The following is a 27,438-nucleotide window of genomic DNA, read 5'->3' as shown; positions in this document are numbered from 1 at the left end:
ATTTAATGGTCATTAAATAAATATGATAAATGGCCTAAGGATGTTTTAATTTCAACTCTCAGACTTACCTTGCCTTGCTGATGTTTAGTGAAAATCCAGAATTAAGAAAAAAAAAGTATTTAACATCTTATATATTCATTAAAAATGGATTTTACTGCAGATTTCGCCAGTTGTCAGCCCTTCCATTATAATTGATATCCTGATGAACAACGCCCATTATAAAAAGTATCTGTTCACCATTTATGTCTGTTTTTATTGGCACAGTATCAAATTAACATTATAGTTATTTCTTGTTACCTTTTTGCCCTTAACTCTATAGGATTAAATTCTGGTTCTTCCTCTTCTTCCTCATCATTACGTGTAACAACTTTATTAATTTTCTTCTCTTCTTTGCGAACTTGTTTCAAGAGCAGCTTTTCTTGTTCTGATTGCACAACAACTTGGCATCCATAATTTGGTCTTCTCTGATCAGAACCTAAATTTAAAAAGACAATTTATTAATCCGTATATATACACATATAACGAAACACAGTGCTTCCAATCTCAAGCACCCCTACTTTTCTGGAACCCTACATGGGAAAGTCCATGGACGATCCCTGGTACTCAATTAGATTGAAATTGTACTTATCGCATGATATCTGGTGCTTGGATCATCAGCTGTTCTTATTGCTGTCTCAGACTGAGGCAGCCTTCTTAAAACATGAAGTACAGTGTGGAATAGGTCGTGTTACTAGTCAATACTTCTGCTAAGTATAGATCATATTGTGAGTACAGTGAAACCTCTCCTTACGGACACCCCCAAGATACGGACACTCCTCAAATACAGACAGATTTTTATGTCCCAACTGAAATAATATAGAAATAATGATAAATTTAACTCTCGTTTACGGACACTCTCAGACACGGACACGGACAGCTGTTTCACAGTCCTAAAGCTTGCTTTACCTCCTGACTGCGGACAGAACTTGGATTTCAAGACCTAATGTGTTACAAAAATGGAAAATTTAGTTTTGAGAATTGTACAGAAATTCCTTAAAATGGAAGAAGACAATAAGGGTCTCGTAGGCTACCACTAGTCCAGCCGGCTACCCCTTGTTAGTTGGAAGCGAGTGGATAAACAGTCATACAATTTAACATGTCTGATAGTCCAAGGTTTCTGCGATCGTGAAATTGTATTCAATACATGATTGGGTTAGTAGGATTATTCTCTTCACTTCAATCAGTTGTTCTGTTTCGAGAGACATGGCACCTGAACGTAAATGTTAAGTTGAAAACTGTAAATTACAGTACTGCTTAACTGTAAACCTAGAATAAAATTGCATGGCACAGTACTGTATTTTTTTTTTTCGGTCTTATCTACTGTAGTTCAAAGTTGCAAAGAATTTACTGTAGTACTGTATACTGTATTTAGAATTAAACTACAGTAATACATTTCATTTAAAGCGTGAAGGGATACATAATGCATATCATAAATTTACTGTTAGATTGGGGAGCCTCCCTCTCAATAAAGGACACCTCCCAGATGCGGACAGATTGTTACGTCCCTTTGATCTCCGTAAATGAAAGGTTTCATGGTATACATTTAAATTTGTAAGAAAATTTTCTTAATGACCCAAGCAATTCAAGTAATTTAAAAGAAGTCTAGGAAATTACTCAGCAGCAAAAGTGTTGAAATTGCGACTATATACGATTTTAGTGGTTCAAAAATTGACTGATCCCTAATTCCACCCAATAGCAATGCTACAATTAAATTTTTTTTAGTTCAACATTATGAACAGTCCTTATCATTAGTGAAAATCGTGCATAATATGCCACATTATTGTACCAGAGCTGTAAAATATTATCATGCCAACTAAAACGTCATGACTTCTATAATGATGGCATAACTTGTGCCATAAAGTTAGAAAATACTGAATTATATTAAATTATACTAAGATATACAAAATAATTATAAATATAATTTTGACATGCACAAAAACTCAACAAGCGGGAGAATGCAATCAACTATAGCATATGATATAATATAGCCGTACAACATGTTGGTCCGCATTGAACGCTCTTGCCATCTAAAGGTAAAACTTGGCATAAGATCAGTGGCGTGCGGTGCTATTTCTCGATGGGGAACAGGTAAGAAATAATAATAATAACAATAATAATAATAACAATAATAATAATAATAATAATAATAATAATAATAATAATAATAATAATAATAATTTGTATTTGTAAATGATTTAGCAACGTTACCAATTCCCTTTTTTAATTCATTTACAACTTAATCAGAAAAATCTGTTAATATAAAACAAATTAATTTTATTACATTATTATTATTATTATTATTATTATTATTATTATTATTAGGCCTAAACATATATATAATATATGTTTACTAAATATAATTTAATATATATCGTTACTACTAAAAATGAATACACCTAAATTAAACTTACAATTTACCGCTTGACGAGCACCCAGTTAACCATTTCACAGAATTATAGTAACTACTTTGAAAATGTGTTGTATAAAATTTTGTTTTAGTTTTAATTTCTGTAAGGAGAGGAGTAGGTTTGCCATTTAAAATATCCGCGCTTTTCTCAGCAAAATTGATCGAACTAAATGTTCTCGACTTCAGCTGATCGATAAAACAACACTCGCTGTCTTGGTTCGGATCAGGGCGCTCGCGCTCGGTCTCATTGAAATTGGAACAGGCGGGAGTCATCTGTTCCATTGTCATTATTTCGTCAGATTTAACTCAGGCCGTGAAGGCGTAAACCGTACGGATTTTTTAAGAACTATTGTATAATTTCACATACATTCAACTAGATTTAGAAGAACCAGTTACAAAATCTGAAACTTCCAAACCTGTACTAAAAGCGCTGGCATTAGAAGCTGTGAACAATAGATACCCACCAGAAGAATGGTTACATATCTACACAGATGGGTCTACTATCGATAACAACTCAGGATCAGGAATTACGTGTGCGTTATTCTCATTTTATCAACCAGCAGGACATCATACAACAAATTTTGATGCGGAAATAACGGCTATTCATATCTCACTCCAACACATACTATATAGAATAGATAAATTTCAAAATGCTGTCATTCTCTCTGATTCTAAAGCAGCATTATATGCAATAAATTCATATAAAATGTCAAACCAAATTAAAGAATGTCACAAAATGATCCAACAACTTCAAAAACTACAGAAAAGAATTCAATTGCAATGGATACCTGCACATTGCGGAATTGCTGGAAATGAAACTGCTGACTTTCTTGCCAAAAAAGGATCCAATTTAATTCAGAATACAAATACAAGCCTACCTTTTACATCCATCAAAAGACTAATTAAAAATAAATATAAAATCAAGCAAAACCAAGCACTATGTACCAAAGCCAAAGATAAAAAATGGAGCATTTTAATAAAAAAAACCAGAAATTATTCCAGAAATCCCACGTAAATCTGCAGTAGCAAAATTCAGACTGCTTACAGAACACGATTATTTGGCCAAACACTTGAATAAAATAGGAATTTACACAAATCCAAATTGCCCTCTATGCAACAAAGAAGAAATGACTGAAGATCATCTCATAACCTGTGAAGTTCTACTTGATGGATCCACCACAGAGAAATATTGGAGAACAAGAACGCTAATGGCTTCGTTGCCAAAGCTCGGCATTAGATAACAACAACATATTATGTCACACGAAAAACTCTTCGAACTTGATTGTTTTCCGAATTATCATTATATAAATAAACTAGCTTGATGAAACAGTGTATTCCACACTTCTCAATACTCCGTGAGGGAAGAGGTAACTCTATAGCTTCCAGCGATACTCGGGTAAGTTCGTGTTCACTCGAGCCTGCTTCGGAGAAAACATTGCTTGCGACTCCCACTCACATCATCACGCACAGCAGACGAGAAGTCGTTTTCACTACACTGCAATAAACTTGCTAACGATAGCTGTTTTAGCTTTTCGAAAACTGCAAGTAGACCTATCCTTTTGAATGAAGTATATCTCACAATCTCAGTTAAGGGGGCAGGGAGGAAGGGAACAGCCTGTTCCCTCTGTTCCATGGAGGAACCGCCACTGCATAAGATATCCCTATTTAACAAAGAAAATTGTTGTACCACAACGAGTTGTAAGCAAAAGAGGAGTCCATAAAACAGAACACTAAAAAATGTATCACACCTGGCTGAGATGCTATCAATTTCTTCTCTTCAGCTACTGATACGCTATATATTATATCACTTCTATGTTCCAGAAGTGACTGAATTAATTCAAATCTGTCAAAGCCCAGGAGATCGAACAGCTGCAAAAAATTATACAAAATTAGTATTGTCATGTAGTGCATCTAAGATAGCCTACACAAGCACATGAACGAATAAAGAGATAGTTTCATTCAAAACAAAAGATAATATAGATATACATACTTCATTCTGCAGCTCATCATTTGAGCGTCCAGATTTCAACATATTTATTATTGTTTCACAAAATTCTTCAGCCGAGAGTCCAGATGGATTATTTTTTTCGTAATATTTCTGAACTTCCTTATCCAGCCATGATTTTCCGTACTGCAATGTTACAAAATTAAATGATCAATTTACTTCTTAAAAAATATAAATAGAAATACAAATAAGTTTAAAGTAAAATCTGGTTTTAAGGTTCCATTTTTAAGAAATGGTTAAAAAAAAAAAAAAGCCACGCAGAACTATAATAAAAACAATGTATGTATTTTATTCCCATTTTTAAGAAACCTTCTTTAACAAAAATTCTTTTCAGGAATACATTTGAACGGATTTAAGAATACATAACCTATTTTAACAAATTCTGAACCTTTTCCAGATATGTTATCTTTCTATATAATATACAGTCTCTATAATGTGGCACTATTGTCACATCACTGTTATTTCTGGTGTGACTCCTCCTCTTTGTTCACGTCTTAGGAAGTGAAGGCTCTATAAAGTCTAGGTAGGTAGTATCATTCGCCGTTTTTGTTCTTTCGTTGCCGAGCTACAAGACGAGGAATCTATTTGCCGCACCTTTAAACATATCGTCGCCTGAATGCAAGAACTAGGTAACTCGAAATTTGCGTTTTTTAGTTACCTCTTTTACAGCATAGCAAAAATCGCACAAAATGTAATCCAGGATCTAGGTAACTGATGGAACGATACCAGCGACATCTATTTTCCAATATAACAAATAGGTAAAAGAAAACGGACATATTCCTTAGTGCAATAAATAAGTAAGTAGGCGATGTCACAAAATATGAAAAATCAAGTTACCTATTTCTTGCATTCAGGCGACGATATCATGTCGTAGCTCTTATGATAATAAATCAAACGCACTATAGTTGAACAAATAATTGAGCGGCAAATAAGTCCTCATGTGCTTTCTGCAAATGCCAACGAAAGAGCCAAAATGGCGGGCAATTATATTAAGTGTTTATCGAGTTTTAGGGAGTGCACAACGTCATCAGCAGCGGCTCACAAGACACACACATTTAAATGTAGCCGACCTGCAACGTGATTGGCTGCCGGAAATAAGAGTGAGATGACTATAGCAGCAGTGCATTGCGATCACAGTATAGTATGTATTGATATTTCAAACTGAACAAGAAGAGGAGAAGGAATTGGTTGGGTCACTGCTGAGAAGAAACTGCCTACTGAAGGACGCACTGGAAGGAACGGTGAATGGGAGAAGAGTTCGGGGTAGAAGAAGATATCAGATGATAGACGACATTAAGATGTATAGATCATATGAGGAAACAAAGAGGAAGGCAGGAAATAGGAAAGATTGGAGAAAGCTGGGTTTGCAGTGAAAGCCTTGTCCTTGGGCAGAACATTGAATGAATGAATGAATGAATCAATCAATCAATCAATCAGTCAATCAATGATGTATGTATTTATTTACACTGCAAGTGGGCAAGCACCCGGTGGCAGTGGTATACACAATATTAACAATACACAATAAAATGATAAATAATACAAAATAAAATCATAAATAATACACAATACAATTTAACACAATAATTACAATTAATAATAAAACATAAAATACCTAATTTTACAATACAACCTACATATGTATAGGCCCTACATAAGTTTCAATAGTCTTTCACTTTACTCTCATCTCACTCACTGTAGTGGCACTATGACGCATTTCACTGACACTTTAGCACACATTTCACTGACACTCTGTAACACATTTCACTGACACTATAGAACACATTTCATTGACGCTATAAATGATCACTGATCAGAACTATTCACTGCACTGTAAAACCATAACTTCACTGACTCAACTCGCTTCACTGATACAACAATTAAAATAAGTCAAATAATTACACCCTTATGTATACTTATAAACAGAACTACATTTAAGCTAAACATTTCTAGTCTAAGGCCCTCTTACACGCTATTTTTAAATAATTTACAATTCAAACCAAGGAAGTAACTCGTCAGGCTAAATAAATACATGTCACCTTAAAAAATTAAATGTGAAATGTCACCTTAATTTTAATTTACACTTTATACACAACTTTTTAAGTTATTCTTGAATCTCCTTAAGGAAGGACAGCCCTCAAAGACTGCTGCAGGTAGGTCATTCCAATCATTTATAGTTCTATTCAAAAATGAGAATTTATCCACATCCGTTTTCTGTTTCCTACATTTGATTTTAAAATCATGATCGTTCCTACCATAGTATGTTGGCTTTTCTAACCGAGCCGTTATGTCTACTCATGCTCTTTCTGACCTTGATATTTCAAATGAATCCACCGAGTTAACTTTGTGGTACCTCAGGACTAGGAGAGATGGCAGTGCACAGCTTCTAATCACTAGATTGTGCACGAATATGCCTGCATTAAATCCCAACTCTCTTCACAGTGCATATGAAGAGAAGGCATATGTCCCTGTTGATAGTGATTCGTCTGTCGGATGGGGACGTTAAGCCTGGCGGCCCTCTTGGTGCTATTCCACATGTGCAGAGATTTGGGATGTAGCCAGGCATATTGGTGCACAATCTAGTGATTAGAAGTTATGCACCATCACCTCTCCTAGTCCTGAAGTAGAAATTTTACAAAAAAAAAAAATTTCTGACCTTGTCGGGAATTGAACCTGGGCCAACTAGCCTGGAGGCAGATGCACTAACACAGTGGACATGATAATTAATTAAAGTATAACACGGAAAAATGAAGATAATGCCTTGATAAAATATGAAACATTACGTTTTGCACATGTAATTATAAATTTTATGTCAAAACTTAGCAAAATGAACCCTTAAATTGACAAAGTATCCTATAGGATACAACAGGTTAATAGGCTATAAACCACCGGCATTGCTCAGTCAGTTAAGGCACTTGCCTGCCGGCCTGAAGTTGCGTTCGGGCACAGGTTCGATCCCGCTTGGGCAGATTACCTGGTTGGGTTTTTTCCGAGGCTTTCCCCCAACCGTAATGTGAATGCAAGGTAATCTAAGGCGAATCCTCGGCCTCATCTCGCCAAACACCATCTCGCTATCACCAATCTCATCAACGTTAAATAACCTAGTAGTTGATACAACATCGTTAAATAACCAACCAAAATAAAAACATAAAAAATAGGCTATATGTTATAATTTTAATAGAACAATAGAAAAAAAAATTGGTAGGAAAATTAAAATTTCACAATACTATAATATTGTACAACATATAAAATATGGACATTGCGATAGTTGTTTTCTTTACAGTCCGACAATGTTTAATAAACTAGTGTGAGAAATGAAGTTTTTGCCAATTTAAAGGTTAATAGTCTACACTAAATATGAATAGGCATATGTAACTATACAGGATAAATATGCATACAATGCATAGAATCTTACAGCCCAAGTTATATAAAACTACTTCTTGATATGTGTTTCTAGTTTAAGCCAACTAAACAAAATCTATGAAACACCAATATGTGTTCAGTATAACTTAAATGTGAGAGAAGAACCAATTCCAAGTAGGCAGAAAAACAAAATATAATTAATAAGTGTATAAAAATATCTAAAGTTTTTATGTTATTTGTAGAACAATAAATAAAATTAAACAAAAAAGAAATAGGTACCAAATTGAGATCGAAACACTACTGTGTGTTCAGTTCAAAGTGGGTCATGGCTCGCTGTATGACGTCATGTGGCTAGCCGATGAGCCTAGACAATTCAATCTTCCTACACTTCCGCAGAGGCCAGAGAAGGTTTAATAAACTATGTGCCAGAGAAGTTGCCTAGCAAGTACGGCGTTCATTCTGAAGAGTACTTACCAATACGTATGGTAATGCCGGTAGTGGCAGGAATGTAAACTGTTTGGAAACACGTACTGAGGTGAATTTTTTTCTTACTGTCGGGATATGGGGAGAGGATTAAGACGATTACTTATGTACAGTATTTGTTGACATTAACTTCGACGGTCAACATGGACACGGAGCATTTGATTTGTGTTGTGGAATGTTGCCGTACGCAACCGATGATAACAAATACCCTACGTACGACTTGCCCGTGCAAAACACAGTTTGAAAGAGGTTATGGTAGCACACAGACAGTACAGACCACCATCTGTTGCTACGACGTTCAAGTTATACCATACACGTTCTCAAGTTCAGATTGAACGCCTTGATTAATAGGCAACTTTTCTGACATAAAAGCTGAAACTCGCTTCAAATCGCTGACTCACAACAATGATGTCATGACACACTTTAAAATGAACACCCAGTATTTCTGTTTCATGTACACATTGACAAATATCTCCAATTATATTAAATTTAGTTTAAATATTTTATTTATTTTACAAACTACACAAAATAAGCACTAAAATAAAGTTTAAAAGCTTCAAAATCACTATAAACAAAGAAAGATTTGCACCTTCCAGTTACTGAAAATCATTTTGTAGCTTTAAGGTTGACGCTCACTGGCACGAACCGACCGGAACGGAACGAACCGGAAATATTCTGCGAGAGACGTATGCATGTATTTTAAACGGTAAACGCTCACTTGTCCGAACGGAAGCAACCGGCTGCCGGTCCTGACGGACAGGGTTCTCGCGACATGACCCTAGCGGAATTTCCGATGACGATCGGCTGCATTCGTATGTCTTCGCTGGTCTTTGGAGAAAAGTGTGTTGGCTGTTCTCAGTACTTTCCCACTCAACATGTGCTGGTGCGTTATCCAGACAGATTATTCTTAAAATGGGTGATGAAAAGTTAATTTTAACAGTGCTAATCGCGCTTCTGTGCTGATTGGCCTTCGAAATGTGATGTTTCCCTTCATTATTTGAGATGCTAATAACAGATGAAATTTTAAACATTTTTCTTCGCTCATACGAAAGTACTAAAAAAACCATTACTCGATCTTTACACAAATGTGGGCAAAGATAGTTAAATTAATCAAAACACTTTTTTATATTGTTATGACTAGAGCCCGGATTGTATGTAATTACATATTCCGTTCCTACATATGTAGCTATAAGGAAAGCTAAAAGTCCGCGAATCGTATTAAATTTAAATTTAAATATACAGAATAAAGAATATAATTACAAACAAACAAGACAAATAGAAATAAAATAATACCATCAATATAAAAAGGAGATACAGTAGTATTAACAAAATTTGAGACCGAATGAGCAGCGCTCGTGTTCGATCGCAGTTAAGATATAATATTAATAGGCCTATAAGAGAATATAAAATAAAATAGGAAATAAAATTAAAATTACAGTTACAGAAATTATATAATACAATATTAATATAAGAGAAATACAGAAAAAATAATAAAAATAAATAAGTAAAATAAAATAGGAACTAAAATTTAAATTATAGCGGCAATGGAATTATATAATATAATATTAACACTAGAGAAGAATAATATCGCACGTGAAAAGTAGGACTAATATATATTTCAAAATTATAGAATACAAATATAATATAGGTTGATTAATTCATACACATAGGCTATAAATTTATTTAATCAAATTGAAGATATTAACACGTTTCTAATTTTCTTGTTATATGTTAGTGGGTTACATGTTAGAAGTTCTGGGTGTAATTTAGTTAAAGCATTGTACAACCGAGGGCCAAAATTAATGCTATGCTTTAGACCAGCAGATGTGAGACATTTAGGTTCTACTAATGTTGAATTAATATTTCGTTTTGTGTCATAATTATGTGTCTGTAATACAAACTTATTACGATTTTTATGATAAAATTTTAACAGCGTATGCTTATAAATTTGTTCAATATTAAATACATTAAATTCAGAATAAATTAATTTAGTTGGATAATCGAAACGTTTCTTCAAACAAATTTTAATTATTCGTTTTTGTAGTAAATTTAACGAACTAAGATTAATGTTTGTACTTCCACCCCAAACAATTATACCATATTGAATGGTAGACTGAATAATGGCCAAATAAACATTTCGTAGAACTCTAATGGGTAAGTAGCATCGAAGATTAACGAAAGGGATCATTATTTCGAAGTTTTAAATGTTTTTACATATTTTGGTGCATAATAAATATTTTGGCATATATTATATATTTTAAAATATTTTGAAGGATATTGCATATTTTGAAAGAATATATACATTTGTTCACTAATTTTCTCTCTACGTAATGATTAAGTTATTTTTAAAATTGTTTATAAAGCTTATCCCTTCGTCTCTAGTGCATAAATATAATTTTATAATTGAAAATAATAACGTATTCTGTCAAAAAATGGACATCTCTTTGCAATGCTAATAGTTTGTATCCCTTGAGAAGTAACGGTAAAGTAGGTACAAATACCAATGCGAATGGTAGTAGTGAAGGAAAGAATGAATCAGTTGCTCTAAAAGAAAACAATAGTTTTTTCTGTTTTTTTTTTAAGAAACTTATTTTGACATCAGGTAATATAATAGCAAGCCTACTGCCATTCGCATCCAAGTTAAAAGACTGGATTTCAATTGAAGATTCCTTTACTAAAATGGTTAAATCGTGCAGTCCAAAGTGTGTGACAAACGCATTGGGTGCTCCAAGAAGTCACAATTAGAATAGCATTTAAAAATTGGACTTCATGTGAGAAATAAAAAACGTGCTCCGTCGAAAAGAAAAAGTTCTTCTTACACAAGTGGTGCTGAAACATTCGTCTTCTACAAGTGAATTTAATAAAAAATTTGTGCATGGCAATGGTTGCTGCAAACATATACAGTGGTATAAACTTGGAGTTCCAAAGTTCCAAGCATTCCTACGCAAATACTGCAACTTCAATATTTCGCATGAATCAACACTCCGGAAAAAATATTTGAACTCCTGCTACACTGACACAATGGAAACAATTAGAGATGGACTTGATGATTCCTACGTATGGGTTGCCGTTGACGAGACGATCAATAACCGTAGAAAATATGTAAAAATATTCAATTATTAATTGCGCCTCCAAACAATGAGGTTCAATCACATGTGCATCTGTAATTTTTTATTAGTGTGCACAAATACATCTAATAAAGCTTAGATTTTAAATTACCAACTTTTTTTTATTTATTACATATTTATCTACATACTTCGTCATTTTTAGCTTCATATTTATGTAGTCTACATAGTTCTCATTTTCACATTACATAAAATCCGGGCTCTAGTTATGGACCCATATTTTCTTTTTTCTTTTCTTTTTTCCTTCCTCATCAGCTAAGGACTCAGTAAAATAAAATAATCTTCGGAACTACTATCCCACTCCATGTTTAAACCAGACTGCCTGTCGACTGTACCGGAATATTCCGAGCAGTGAGCGTCAGAGCTTCCGCGGAAGACGGACGGCTGTAGATTTCCGTTCCGGTCGGTTCGTGCCAGTGAGCGTCAACCTTTAGAAATTTCTCAAATAAAAAATGCACTCGTTTTACCTATCATTTAGACAGCTAACATTTTACATTTTAAAAATCTTCATACCAGAAAAATGTCTTTAAATAAATTATAATATATATTAAGTCAATATTTACCAACCCCATTCTTTTTACTCTGATTCTTCTTAGAATCCTCTTTGGTTGTTATTAGGGCTGCCACATCATCATATTTCATTGAGAAGTCTTTCAATATTTCACTGCCTACAGAGGCCCCAAGGTCCACAAGAAAACTAGTGTTAGGCCATGGTAATCGGGGAGGTTGGAAGACAAATTTTATATCACTGCCATACTGCTTTTTCAGTCCATTATCCTGCAACTTCTTCCCACTTTTCACATAATCAATGCATTCTTCAGATAAATGTGATGTGATCTGAGACACACACTATAAAGAAAAAGAAATGCATTATTCCTGAAACATAAACAATTAAAATGTAGGTGTCTGAAATTAAAATTGTCTATGCGCTGTAATGAAATAAACTACTTTGTGGTCAGTCAATCAATCAATCAATCAATCAATCAATCAATCAATCAATCAATCTTCTTAATGTATCCAGCTGTTTGGTGACAACATAAAGTCCACTATAGTCCACTGTAGTCTTTTCACTTGTTGTTTTTCATGAGAAATGAGGGGTATTTTGATTGTGTTCATTATAGATGTCTGTTGCTAGTAGCCAGAGGTGGGGTGTAGTCAATATATACTGCAGGGCTGTGTCTTCTGCAACTGGTACTGATGATTTTAATTTACTTCTTTTGTGGTTTATGGATGGACAGTATAGAAGAATGTGTTCCAGATCTTCATCATGATTATTACACCACAGACAAGTACGATTATCAGAAATGTGAAATCGGTGTAGGTACAATTGAGTGACAATGTGACCTGTTCTGGCTCTTGTTAAAAATGTTTGAACATGTCTGGGCAAGTTTTTGTACATTTCCAGGTCATTTGGTTTTTTTGTACAGACTATAAAATTTTTCCTTTGTCAGAAGAGAGCCAATTGTTGATCCATAGGTTTGTAAAATGAGACTTTACTGAAGCAAAAGCACTGGATAGAGATATCACTTGAAGAGGTGTTGGTTACAAATATGTTGCCTGTTTTGCAATATTATCGACTTTCTCGTTTCCAGGTATACACAATGACTAGGTATCCATTGAAATATTATTTCCTTTTAGAGTTTTTTTAGTTTACTTAGTTGTTTCTGAATTGGAATAATTCTATGTGCATATAGGTTTGGTACATATTTAATTATATTAAATATAGCCCCCTTGGAGTCGGTAAGTATTCAAAAAGATTTTTCAGAAATTTGAATAACACACTGAAGAGCAGCATCAATAGCTAGCAATTCAGTGTCAAGATTGGTGGAGGATGAACATGGTGGTCAAGCAAAACCAAAATATCAGAAAACGAAAACACCTTATTCTATATGAATGCTTATGTGTTTATAAATATGTCTGTAAATATTTTAAGGAAAACTTTCACGACACTCCATAATGCAAATACTTAAAAAAAAAAAAAAAACAGGCACATTCAATTTAATATTTTCAGTTAAGAAACTTTTTTGTTGAAACACCTTATCTTTATACATTAATAAATATTGTAACTAAAAGCAGGGTCTCATGTAACGAATTTACGACAAAAACTGTCCCGAAATGAGAAGGCTAAAGGCAAAATTACCAGCCATTCATTTTTTTCTTTTTGCTTCATAGACATATCTGCACTGACTGGCTTTAAAACTGTAGCCTCTGGCAATTGGAATACGGAAAAAATATGTCAGTTTCCAGCATTATTGTAAAGATTTTGAAGACTTCTACAATAACCTTAATATCTGTGAAAAGGAAATGGAACTGATTAACAATGCTACATATGCAATGGTAAAGAAATAAGCATAATGGCTACAGAATCCAGAGCAATTTGTACAATAGATCTTCTTCTCATATCAGTTATTTTCATATTGTATGCATACGCGTACATATGTATTACACATCTTGATTACACAACTTTTAACACTATATCACCTTGGAATATGTATGATATGAAATTTCTTGTGTTAAATATTAATGTACCTTGTTAACATGTTTCGACCTATTTTCGGTCATCTTCAGAACTGGTCGTTGTTGGTCTTGGCGCCTCTTGTTTCCTGTGAGGGTGCGTTCGTAGTGTAGAGTCAAAGAGTGTATGTGTTTTGAAATTGAGTTGTGTGTTGAGAATATCGTTGGGGTGTGTTTTCGTGTGTCTGTATATTTCATATTGTTCTAGTGTGTTGAGTTTCTGGCTTTTTGGTTGGATGTGCAGTATTTCCATGTCTGTGTTGATGTCTCTGTAGGTGTGGTTGGCATTTGTGATGTGTTCTGCATATGTGGAGGTGTTTTGTAATTTTGTTATGGCTGTGATGTGTTCTTTGTAACGTGTTTCAAATGATCTGCCTGTCTGTCCTATGTAGAAGTTGTTGCAGGTGTTACATTTGAGTTTGTATACGCCTGTGTGGTTGTATTTTTTGTTTGTGTGTTGAGATGTTTTTGTAGAGTGTTATTTGTTCTGTATGCGATGTTGTAGTTTAATTTCTCGAATGAGGTTGCAATTTTATGTGTATTTTTGTTTTCGTATGTTAGTGTGATGTATTTTTTGTGTTCTTGTGTTTGTGTTGTATTCTTATGTTTTGTCTTTCGTATTATGTTGTCTATTATGTTGGGTTGTATCCGTTTTCTTGTGCTATATATTTGATTGTGTTTAGTTCTTCGTTGTAATCCTGTTGGTTCATTGGTATGTTGAGTAGTCTGTGTACCATTGTTCGGAATGCAGCTTGTTTGTGTTGTGTGGGGTGGTTGGATGTGTTGTGTATGTGTGTTGTTGTTGTGGGTTTTCTGTATACTTTGAATGTGTGTTTGTTGTCTACTTTTGTTATTGTGATGTCTAGAAAATTTATGGATTTGTTGTTTTCAATTTCTAATGTGTAGTGCAGCTTTGGGTGTATTTTGTTTATGTGTTGATGCAGGTTTTGGATCTGTCTTTTGTTTCCTTTGTATAGTATTAGTATGTCATCTACGTATCTGTGCCAATATATGATGTTGTCTGCGTGTTTGTTGTTGTCTTTGTTTAGAATGTCTGTTCTATGTGATGTAAGAATATTTCTGCTAGTATGCTGGAAATGGGTGATCCCATGTGTAGGCCTTCGGTTTGTGTGTAATATTTGTTATTGTATGTGAAGTAGTTTTGTTTTGTGATGATGTCTGTGGTGTGGTTAACAAGGTACGTTAAAATTTAACACAAGAAAGTTCATATCATACATATTCCGAATATGTATTACGTTCATTTCTTTCTATCTGATAAGAATTAGGACTCTGGCCTACATACTAAAACAGTAATATTTCATATCTTAAAAATTTCGTCATCTCGTACCTGACACACTTTGTTGGCTAAATTTGACGAGACTGATCCAAACATCTGCTTAAGCATCAGCAAATGTTTCTGCAGAACAAGACTTTCGCGTAGAAAGAGTCTAAACAGAAATACTGCTGCTTCATCTACGACTTCCTTACTCTGATCTCCACCTACAAACACACAAACATAATCTTAGCTTTTATGGGAAGATGTGTCCTTTTATATAGGCTACATACATATTCTGAAAGAGAAATGTCCAGAGTAATGTTGTAGTGTCAGAGGAAAAGTATGATGGAAGGAAAATACATATGGAAATAAGGGAAGCAATCAGAAATTTGTGAAAGGAGTGGAGGTGAAAAGCGTACATATGATTGTGGTAAAAATGGGAAAATTATATTTTAAGTATTAAGCAAAATCAATACTGTAGAATGAACTGAATTAGAAACAGTAGAGACTGAAATAAATTAATGTGTGTTAAGTTTTAAATAATAAAAAAAAATGTAGTTTTGTTTTCGCAAAGAGAGTTGAGAACAAAGGCATGAAATAGAATTTCAGTTTTCTGCTAATTTAATAATACTATCACAGAAACTATTAAGTTATAATACTTGAGGAATAGCAATAAAATTTTAGGAAAACGTTGTTGTTGTTTTCTAATGCCAGGCGTTTGACAATAAAGTCATTTGACCTCTTGCACTCAAATATTTTTCAAAGATATTGTCATGGTCAGCCAGTGAAGCACAGATTTTGAGATGTTCCGAATCCATTTCTTGGTTTGAGTTGCACAATGGGCAGTTAGGGGACTGATATATTCCAATTCTATGCAGATGCTTGACCAAACAGTCATGGTCTGTTGCCAATCTAAATGCAGCTACAGACGATTTGCGTGGTAAATCGGGAATCAACTGTGGATTATGATGCAGAGAGTTCCATTTTTCCCTTGTGATTGTGTTATCAAATCATAAATTGTATTGTATTGTATTTATTCATTCCCTGTACAATCTATTACAGATTATAGGTTCGTAATTAGATACAAACACAAAATACAAACTCAAAAAACACACACACACAAAATAAGATTTCTAGTATGAATTTAGTTGGTTTCTAATATGAATTTAATAATTTGAACTGGTAATGCAAATTACGGGAAAACGGCTGGACAGATTTTAATAAACGACCCCTCATTTTGAAGCTTGGAACTCAAAGTTTTTCGGAAAAATAGTAGTTTTCAGTGAAATGTCAATTTTTAAACATAATTTTCCTATTTCCCAAAATCCATCTGTCGTCAGTTTTGAGTACTAGCTAATAGCATTCAAGGCCGACTTGATATTCCCTTCGCTTTTTTGTAAAGGAGAAGCGAAGCGAGCATCAAGTCGGCCGTGTTGCATTTCAGAATAAAACAAAACACCTACTACAGTAAACAATATTACACGAAGGCCATGATCTGCAAGAATGCCGACATATTATTTAGAGCTCAAATTAAATTGGTTATTAAAAACTTAACTTCCTAAAAATAATTTACAGGTTCGATTCTGTGGTGTGTAATTTTCTGGGTACAGCTGTGTATTGAATATTAAAAACTACAAAACTTGAGGTGGTTTGATGACATTATTACCATTAGAAATGAAATATTATTGCAGTTAATGCCATGATGTGACTATTTTTCATTAATTATATATATATATATATATATAGCTATATTGATAATATGAAATTGAAACGTTTTGGGGTTATATAAGTAGATGTAGAGAACAACTTAAATTAGATTTTGATTTCTATATTTTACTGAGTGGCGACTATATAGTATATATAGTATATGTTACTGAAAGCTATAAAACTTACGTAAGATAATATTATTAAAAATCAAATATTTTTATAATTATTAATCAAGTGGGGTGGGTCTTTTTCATATATTTAATGGCGGTGTGGTGTAGATATTTATATGCGTGGTTCTCTTCAGTATTGGCTCGAGAGAGAGTATCTTTCATTGTTATAGGAGCAAATAACTTTCCGAATGTCTGGTATTCTTCATTGAAAATAAATCTGAAAAATGTTTATTTGAACATCTAATGAACTTACTCGTAGTTTGCAGCAGTTGCTGCACAAGCCACTAGTGAATTTAATTTTAACACTAAGTTTTCCAAAGAATAGTAAAACTGCCAAAAGACACAATAAATAATAAGATATATAATACATTTTCCGTTTGCAAGACATTAAATAAATTAATTAACATAGATTACGTAACAACAAGATAGTCCTACATTACTATCAACATTGTTTGGAGAAAAAATTATGTGCAACAGTAATGAAGGTAGGTATTTTGCTTTATAGCTTTAATGCAAGAAATCAGTGATTTTGAACGACATGGACTGGAGCAGAATAGTTTTTACCCTGGTTTTGAAACCTTCATAATTTAAATGTTTAATATCCCCAGGTACCTTGTTATATAATAAGATACCTGTATGAGAAGTACTGTTAAGACTTTTGGTAATAGTATGACAGTTTATATGCAAGTTGTTAGCAGTTCTTGTGTTATGGTTATGAGTTTCAGAGTTTCTTTTAAAATAGTTAAGATTCTTATGCATAAAGCAAACAGATTCTAGGATGTAGATGCAGGGGAGTGGTAAAATATTTAATTCTTGAAAAATTTCTTTGCTTGGAGTGCATATAGGAACTTGTCAAGGTGCAACGGTATTTGAACCCAGGTTCCCTGGCTTATAAGCCCAACACACTAGCACTGAGCCACCATTGTGGTCAATATGTATGTATTTATTTACACTGCAAGTGGGCAAGCACAGGGTGGCAATGGTATATACAATATTAACAATACACAATAAAATGATAACCAATACACAATAAAATTTACAATACACAATACATTTTACAACACATATACAATTTTACACACAATACAATAATAATACACAATACAATTTAACACAATAATAATAAAACATAAAATAAAATACCTAATTTTACAATACAACCTACATAATTATCTATAGGTCCTACGTAAGTTTCAATAGTCTTTCACTTTACTCTTATCTCATTCCCTGTAGTGGCACTATGACGCATTTCACTGACACTATAGAACACATTTCATTGACGCTATAAATTATCACTGATCGGAAATGTTCACTGCACTGTAAAACCATAACTTCACTGACTCACCTCGCTTCACTGATACAACAGTTCAAATAAGTCAAATAATTACATCCTTATGCATACTTATAAACAGAACTACATTTAAACTAAACATTTCTAGTCTAAGGCCCTCTTACACGTTAGTTTTAAATAATTTACAATTCAAACCAAGGAAGTAAACTCGTCAGCCTAGATAAATACATGTCACCTTAAAATAATTAAATGTTGAATGTCACCTTAATTTTAATTTTCACTTTATATACAACTTTTTAAATTATTCTTGAATCTCCTTAAGGAAGGACAGCCCTCAAAGACCGCTGCAGGTAGGTCATTCCAATCATTTATAGTTCTATTTAAAAATGAGAATTTACCTACATCCGTTTTCTGTTTCCTACATTTGATTTTAAAATCATGATCGTTCCTACCATAGTACGTTGGCTTTTCTAACCGAGCCGTTATGTCTACCCATGCTTTCTGATCTAGATGTGCTCTATACAATGATGTTATTCTAGTTTTCTTACGTCTGTTTTCCAAAGTTTCCCATTTAAGTTCTTTTATCGTATCGTTTCCATCTTCTCTTTTACCTTTAACAAATTTCGCTGCCCTACACTGGATTCTTTCTAAGGAATTTATCTGGTATATTCTATAGGGATCCCAACATGTAGTTCCGTATTCCATTAACGGTCGCACTAACGTTAGATATGCTATTTCCCTCGATTTGGGGCTAGCTTTTCTCAAGATTCTCATAATAAAGTGAAGTGCCCTCCATGCTTTACCCGTAACATTATCAACATGCTCTCCCCAAGAAAGTTTGGAGTTTAAATACACTCCTAGGTATTTACAACATTGTTCTTGCGGAATTACAACACCACTGAATTCGTAATTAAGACTAGTTTCCTCTCGGGTTTTACAAAATGTTATAGATTTACTTTTAGAACCATTTATTTTCATCCTATGTTTTAACGCCCAGTTTAAATTTTATTCAAGTCTGTTTGAATAGCATCTACATCTGAATATATGTAAACATATAATTATGAATTTTCATTTCTAAAGGTTATGTTCACTGTTAATCTCTTTCTCTTCCTATTCTTCTCTCTTTGATGATTTGTGATCCATTACTATAAAAGAATGTAGATATCAAAATACTATACAAATATCACACACACATATTCTTATACTAACAGCTACTTGCTCCATAAGTGGCGAGCCATTCCTCTTGCAGGAAATTAAAAGTTTTAGCTAATGATTGTTAGAACAAAATGGTAAATCACCTCAACACTAAATATGCCAAAGAAACACGAATTTCTTAACAAAGTAAGTGAATATATTAACTTACCAGTCATGTCATTGGCCAATGACCGAAGATAATGCAATTGTTTTACATGATTTCTCTTTGATCCTACATCTTTTTCTACAAGCTGCAGTATGTCTGACCAAGTCAGACCCCTGTAATCAATAGAATAAAAGAAATATCACAAACTTTATGCTATAAGAGATGCAGTACCAGTATCAGTTACGACGTTGTATATCTTCCTACATTTGTACTAAATCCATGAGATAAAGCGAAATTATTAAGATGTTTCAGAAGAAATTGTAAGTATTCTGATACATCGTAGCCTAATATCAATGACAAAATTCAAAGTTAATGGAGTTATTTTCTCTCTTTCTTCCCAATATTTAGAATAAATACATTGTAAATATACTAGTATATGATATGGACAAAATTAATTTTAACACCAATATAATTATATTTTATTTTCACCTAAAACAATCATATCCAAAATTATACATGTACGATTAAATAAAAAAAAATAGTCACAACAAAATGAAGCTATAAGATCAGCCTCATGGGTTAGTAGTCAGAGCTTCTGACTACAGTTCATGAGGTCCCAGGTTCGAGTCCCAGTTAGAATTCAGGAATTTTTTCTTAAAGGGGAATGTTCCAGTGTTCGTCCATGGTCTGGAAATTAGGTTAGGCTTAGGTTTAAGACCTCTCCAGGCAATTCATAATCATAATATCATCGTCATCATCATCGTTGGGGCAGCATAATTTCGTCTTCTAGGCGCCCCAACCTCAGAAGTGGGTTACAAATAAGCCATTGCCAGGAGAGCCCAAAAATGTCAAATGACAACCTGGTAGCATTGGAAGAGGAGGAGGAGGAGGAGGAGGAGGAGGAGGAGGAGGAGGAAGAGGAAGAAGAAGAAGAAGAAGAACTATGCAATAAGGAAAAAAAGAAAACTTATTATTGGTGGAGAAGTCAATTTCATCAGTAAGAATAATTTTTTGCTATAAGCTACATTATGTCATATTATCCTTACTTTATAAAATGTTCGTAACATATTCAGAATAACACTGCTCCTTTGAAAGCCTTTAGGCAAAAAAAAGTCAAATTTGTGGTTTCTTAATACTCACTCTTTCAATTGGTTTGCCTTCCATTGTCGATATGTCTCTATATTATCTTCACGTGAATTTGAAGCATTTGGTCGAGCTAGATCAGAAAATGCTCGAAATGAACTAGTAAGACGAGGAAGTTTGTACTGCATATCTGTAGATCATCTGACAGCTGGAAATTAACAAAAATATCCTATATAGATTAAAGCAGAATAACAATTCATAAAAAAGTAGCAACAAAATCTATAATATGGCATAGTCTGCACTGTTAACCAACAGCTAAAACATGAGCACACAATGCTGGAGACTTGGCATCAACTCTGTCTAGTCCAAATGGAGTTTGAGATGAACAAAGAGTTAGTCCCATTTCTCGTCCATTTCACCATTTGGTAATTCACCAGAAAAGGAACAGTTTTTCTTCATTGGCTCTTGAAAGATTTATGTAGTTATAAACGCGTAGTTTTAGACAGTTTTAGTTAGCAGCCACAAATGAAGGGGTCAGAGCCATAGTGGGCCAAGCACCATACATTAAAAACGGAGAAAACAAGGGTTAAAATTAAGTGCTTATCATAATTCAATGAAACATATAGCAAATAATATAAAATGTGCACATTAAAACTAAATTACAGTATATGTCAATATTCATTAAATTATGGTGTTCACTTAACTTTAACCCTTGCTTTCTCCGTTTTTAATAAATGGCGTTTGGCCCACTATGGCTCTGAACCCTTCAAATACTTTCAACATAAAAATCGTTTGATATTTACCTCCATATTCTAATGCACCCTGCCAAAGCTTGCCTAGGGTTAATATTTTTCTTTTCATACAGCTCTAGTTCTGTAACTTCTGTCCCTTATGTGTGAGAAAGGCATGACAACTTAATAATTAGTAATCTGGTTCCAAAAAGTATTACAATTATAAGTTTTATGCAGTGAAACTGCAAGTTATGAAATGGGATGCACAAAGAATTAATTTTGTTGTTTAAAAAGTTATGTGCAACATTTCCATGTCATTGTTTTCTAATTTTACACTGCAAGGTTACTTTATCTATTAGACATCCTAAGACATTGCAGTTTTTAAAACAGACGACTCATAGGCTGATATCAATATAAGAGACGAGTTTTGAGAAATATAAAGAAGGTAAAAGATGATAAATTATTAAATTATTCAAAAAACGGGTGTAAAATTATATATTAAATACTTATTAAAGAATTGTAAAAGCAAACTTGAAAACCATAGGTTATGTATGTTATTATTAAAAGAGTGAGATTCATCAATATTCTTCATACTTTTTCAACAGTAGGCTACACTGAAAGACCGCCGGTATTTTATGTAATGCTGACATTAGGCCTACACCTCTATCTCTCGTATCTGGATTCATGTACACCTTAATTAACTGCAGGCACATTAACACTCCGGGTTTGAAAACCATCACAATTGTACATACTTCAAGTCTATTTAAAATTAACTTCATACGGTTTCTAATTTACTTAGTACAAACAGACTACGGAATTTATAAAATAAGGGATGCCACCAAGTCGCACAATTTACTTTCTTCCTAAAATAATATCAAATTTTGTAAATACAACTAGAATCAATATATTCTGTACGTAAATATTACTTCACATTATTCTTGCAGACATAATTAAATAAAATAATGTAGGCCACTGATACAATACATAATACTCATACATATGGTGCAAAATAAAATATTAATCTCCTATTGCACAACTTGCGACATAAGAGGACGGATGTAATTCAGAGCTTTAACTAATAAATAAATGTAGCATATATATTCTAGAAATTTACAGAATTAACATAACGTCAGAAATGTCACATTCTTATTTATTTCCATACTGGACAATCTGCCCCCACGGTCTGCCAACACCTATAATTTATAATTATATGTAAACTGAAACTTGAATACAGTAACTGTGAAATTACCAATACCATGCACAATAAATTAAAAACAACTGAAAAGGGGTTATGCATTTATACTTAAAAAAAAACCATACTATACCTACAAACCGAAGACACATGCCCGCATGTATGTAGTCTACTTTAATATTCAACGTTTTCCACCCCAACCCAGCAATACACGGCTATGAGAATTATGCGACTATGCGCATGGAATCTGAACAGCTGAGCAATGTTGCCAATCTATTCTGATATTAAAATCCCTAAAAATACCTTCTATTTTCCCCTAAATTTCAATTAAAAAATTACCAACTCCAAAATATTTCAGCTTAAAATTGAATAGCAATTTCTATTAATAGTACATATAATAAGAAAGAGGACACAATTAAACGTTCAATATAAACATTTAATAGATTGTTTTTGCACCAATTAGCCCTCATAAGGTACAGCACTATCATTCAAGGGAAACTTGAAAGTTTTTATTTCATGAGTATCCCCCTGATCTCCCTCCCCAGCCTCACCACACTATACATTTTTGGAATGATGAAACATTAATAGGCCTATGTTCTCAGAACAAGAACTTTTCATATGAAAGTTTATATTTTGTTTTAGTTTTAAAAGGAAGATTAATTTGTCAGTAGCTTCCCAGTAGGCCTACTCATGCACACAAATCTATCTCTTTCTTAATCTTAAATATACTACAATCACAAATCACAAAATCACTTCACCGTGGTATCAATCCGCTTCGCCTGAATGTTTGACGTGGCTAACGATGTAGTAATGAATTCAACTCAATCGATACAGTTCCGTAGAGAGAGGGGAAATCCCCTTTTACAATATACATTCATACGACTGCCTTATCCAATCACCTTCCTATAAGAGAAAGTTGCAAGTAGAGAAACCATAGAAAAACCGTCACATCATTCTGGTGATACTTTTTCTTCTCGGATAGCAATAAGGATTATGATCAAAATGGAAAGTCGCATTTTTTATTCTTGTTAGAAAATACGACTCTAAGAAAATATTTAACTTACATTTTAAATATATAAGAACTAAAATATAGGATCAAATGAAAGAAAATGCTTGGCTTTAAAGGGAAAATCAAAACATCCCTAAAAACAATGAATTTAGGCTAAATTATCTTTATATCACTAGATGACACTAAAATTCCCTAGAACTAGGGACAAATTTCTATGATTAGCAACGCTGTCGCCGTTTCACATGCAGTGTTGCCACAGATCAGGAATAAAATGTACCAGATCTGACAGAAAATTATACCAAACTACTTTTCTTTTTGTTTATTTAATGCACCCACCAAATTGACCGATCTCTTGCATCCATTAAACAAATTACAAATTCTGGGAAAAGACAATACATGACATGAACTAACATTTTTGTTGTTGTCCCTTTACTACAGCAGTACGAGTTATATTTTACTACATATCGATGGTGCAATGGGGTTGCCATTTTTTGTGCAAATGGAGTTTCGTTCCCCAGGTAAATATACAAGTTAAATTCTACAAGTGGATGTGCAAAAAACAAAAGAATACAAGCATTTGATACGTTTTATTTGTGTAGAAAACTATGTGCAATAAAGGTTCGAAGTTTAATTTTAATCTATCTCAAAGATAATATTTATGACATCTCCCTTTATCCAAACACCATCAAATACCGATGGTTGCCATACGTCCCGGATTTTGCGGACAGTCCGTGATTTTATAATGTAAAAAGGAAGTCCGGACCGAAAAGAAAACCGTCACAAGGTATTAGACTTCTTGTCATTCTGATTAACTAGAAAGATAGTTAACAGATGACATCAAAATTGAAAAAAATAAGAAAAGGACTTAACATGTTCTTTCCGTGGGCCCTTCATATGCAGATGATTTGGCAAAAAAAAAAAAGCAATCCCTCAAACATACAATTTAATACTGGTACTTTTTTTTTAAGCAATCATTTCAATTTATTGTGAAGTGCCCATTTAACTATCAGTATACAATACAATTAGTACAAAAATAATTTATCAGCATATCAATAACAACCTCATAAAATTACTTACAAAAAACACTCCCAAAAATAATATACACTTATGAAAAAAAATAAAAAATAAAAAATTATTTGCTTAACAATATTTTCACCGTTACAATTACACACATATAAAAACAAAATATAAAAATTTACATAAAGATAAAAAAAATTACAGGAGAAAAAGTTCGTCCAAAAGGCTGGACTCTGGAAGAGTACCCAAAACGCTCATTGCATTTCCGCGTTGAATAGCAATACTTAAGCGTTGACGTAAATAAGTAGTGCAACGACGATCACCAGTAATGGAGATCAAAATTTGGCCGATTTGAGATACCAAAACTTTAGCGTCATGACTCCAAGGACCGAAGGTCTCCACAGCAAATGGGACAAAGATATAATTGTCTAAAAGATGAGCATATTTATTGACTTTCTTCTTCACGGCTAATTCAGCAGCAGATGCTGCGCGTCTGGAGGTATTCGGTAAGTGAGATGGAGCTAGAGTGTCAACGCAAGTGGAGTCCCAAATTAAAGATTTTCCTCTAGACCATGGAATTAAGGTCAGACCATCGGGTCGTTTACCATTTGCGCGACTAATACCTGGTGGTTCCAAAAGAGACGGTATGCCACAAGAAGTCAGAGATCTTTTAATGATATCATTGAGTGATGTATGTCTGGGAATGCGACCCTTGCTCCTCGCACAGCTGAATGCATGATGACCGTAAATTCCCCCGCAAATACATTGGTGTGGCTGGCAGAGTTTACAACCAAGGAGTAAAGCTATTGCGATTTTAAAGGCTGTACTATCTATTAGGGTGCCGATGTGAGGAGAAGGTAATGCGTGTAACCAAGCTCCAGACTCACTCTCTTGAAGAGCTAGGAGACGTGCAATGTCTTGTTCGGATGTGAAAGAAGAAAGGAGTGTATCTACAATTTTTTGGGAAAAAATTACATTTTCTTACGCATTTATCACAATTCAAACATAGTTCTTTATGCTCTAAGTTCGATGTGATAAAAATCTAATGTTAGTGAATAGCAGTGAAACATCGTGTCAATTATACACCTTGGCCTATAGTATAAATTAAACAAACAAACATTTGCTTGTAATACCAAAATTCAAAACCGACTGTTGGAGAAACTGTAAAATATTCAGATATTCACCTAGGTAAAAAAAAATTAACATGAGCGAAACATGTCCAGGAAACAATATAAAATACGTAGCCTAGTGGAAAACGTTTTGAGTACAATAACATGGCGAGCCACATTGAAACATTATGTTCACCTTATCCTTGCATATTATAAAACTTACAGTACAAAGTTATACTTGCGACCTGTTTAGTATATGGGGGAGGGTTTATCTTCACTGCCTCTAAAAATTTAGCTCATCAATTTTGATTCAAACTTAGTCACTGAAACTGCACTGTACAAAAAATACTGTGATAAATATAACACATCGTTTTTAAATCGGAGATACATTACTTTTACCGAAAAAATAAAGCATTTTCCCGAATTCATTTGGGATTCGAGAATATTTCATTTTTGCAATACATTACTTGTAGATTAAACTATTCGGCGAGTTTGCTAGTTGTACTCTAATCTTGAGTGATAAGACTGGAACTCGGTATGTCGCAATATGTTTGACTACGTACTGTCACAGCACCGGCCGTTTACTAGTGCAAACTATGAGTAGCAACGATCTGAAACATAATCAGAGACGAATTGAGCGGATGTTTGACTTTTTTCACTATTTCCGGCGAGGATATTATTTGATGTCAATGTTGGCCTACATTAAATTCGCTAATTTCTGTTAGTTAAGTTACATGACAAAGCTTTAAAATAACTACAAAATTATATTGCCGGATTATTATTATTATTATTATTATTATTATTACTATTATTATTATTGTTATTATTATTATTATGAAATAATTATAAAATCGGCTTATAAAACTAGAATTAGTAACATTACGATTAAAAATAAATATCTGTCCATCTATCGAAGGCTGTCCGTTAGAGATGAACAAAACTAACTGCCGCTCTCGCTCGCTGTGTTCGCTGCATTTGTCTCTCAAGTCTCGGCTCGTCATTCTCGCTGTGCTTCGAGTCTCATTCGTCATTCTCGAAATAGCATTTGGTCGGCTTGGAAAGATTTCGTAACTTTGAATAACATACATAATTGAAATAAATAGCATTACAAATGTTTAAATGAGACAAAAAGACAAAACAGAACAGTATCTTAGTTATCAAAATGTTCTGGTTCTATTATGATATTACCTATGGTTATATAAATAGAAAAAAAAAATTCTCAAATAAATTTGCATTTCTAAGAAACATAAAATATGACAATATCTTTTTACTTGAGATTACACACTTGATCTTAAACATATGAAAAGAACATTTCTAACTTTTTAATATGGGTCTAGTAATTAAATAAAGACTGGGGAAATGATTATTATACACTGAAAGGTAGAGATGATGTTTCAAATAGGCTACTTGATTGTTTATACCTATATAACAGTTGCCAAAGTAGATAAAAGTTCAGTCAGGTATAAACAACTGTGGCGATTGATGGCTGGTTGATTTCGGGACTTCGGGAGATGATCAATATCGAGTCTCGGAAGACTCGGTAGTCTTTAGGTCAGTAGTGTCAGAGTTGTAAGCTCCGAAACCGGTTGTGGTGCTAGAGACGTCCAGTCAGAGCGTGAA

The 27,438-nt window shown here is 33.6% G+C and overlaps 1 protein-coding gene across 4 annotated transcripts in view; it reads right to left on the bottom strand.

Annotated features, from left to right (window-relative positions):
• obe (activating signal cointegrator 1 complex subunit obelus) overlaps nt 1-23,587 on the bottom strand; it is a 96,584-nt gene extending 72,997 nt beyond the window's left edge. The window contains exons 1-8 of one of the 4 annotated variants that reach the window (XM_069820072.1): nt 23,442-23,587; nt 20,818-20,968; nt 19,741-19,850; nt 15,282-15,433; nt 11,987-12,268; nt 4,437-4,577; nt 4,195-4,315; nt 298-475 (exon numbers count right to left, since the gene is read on the bottom strand). In XM_069820072.1, coding sequence (XP_069676173.1) covers nt 298-475; nt 4,195-4,315; nt 4,437-4,577; nt 11,987-12,268; nt 15,282-15,433; nt 19,741-19,850; nt 20,818-20,948 — 1,115 coding nt within the window. In that variant the 5' untranslated portion in view covers nt 20,949-20,968; nt 23,442-23,587. Of the gene's footprint in view, nt 1-297; nt 476-4,194; nt 4,316-4,436; nt 4,578-11,986; nt 12,269-15,281; nt 15,434-19,740; nt 19,851-20,817; nt 20,969-21,563; nt 21,582-22,816; nt 23,003-23,441 lie in introns of those variants that run through there. The other 3 variants (XM_069820071.1, XM_069820073.1, XM_069820074.1) reach the window with 3 other exon arrangements.
• Nucleotides 23,588-27,438: the final 3,851 nt, after the last annotated feature.

This window comes from Periplaneta americana, chromosome 3, assembly GCF_040183065.1.
Source record: "Periplaneta americana isolate PAMFEO1 chromosome 3, P.americana_PAMFEO1_priV1, whole genome shotgun sequence".
Classification (NCBI taxonomy): Eukaryota; Metazoa; Arthropoda; class Insecta; order Blattodea; family Blattidae; genus Periplaneta; species Periplaneta americana.
This window is presented reverse-complemented; position numbering and strand designations above follow the sequence as displayed.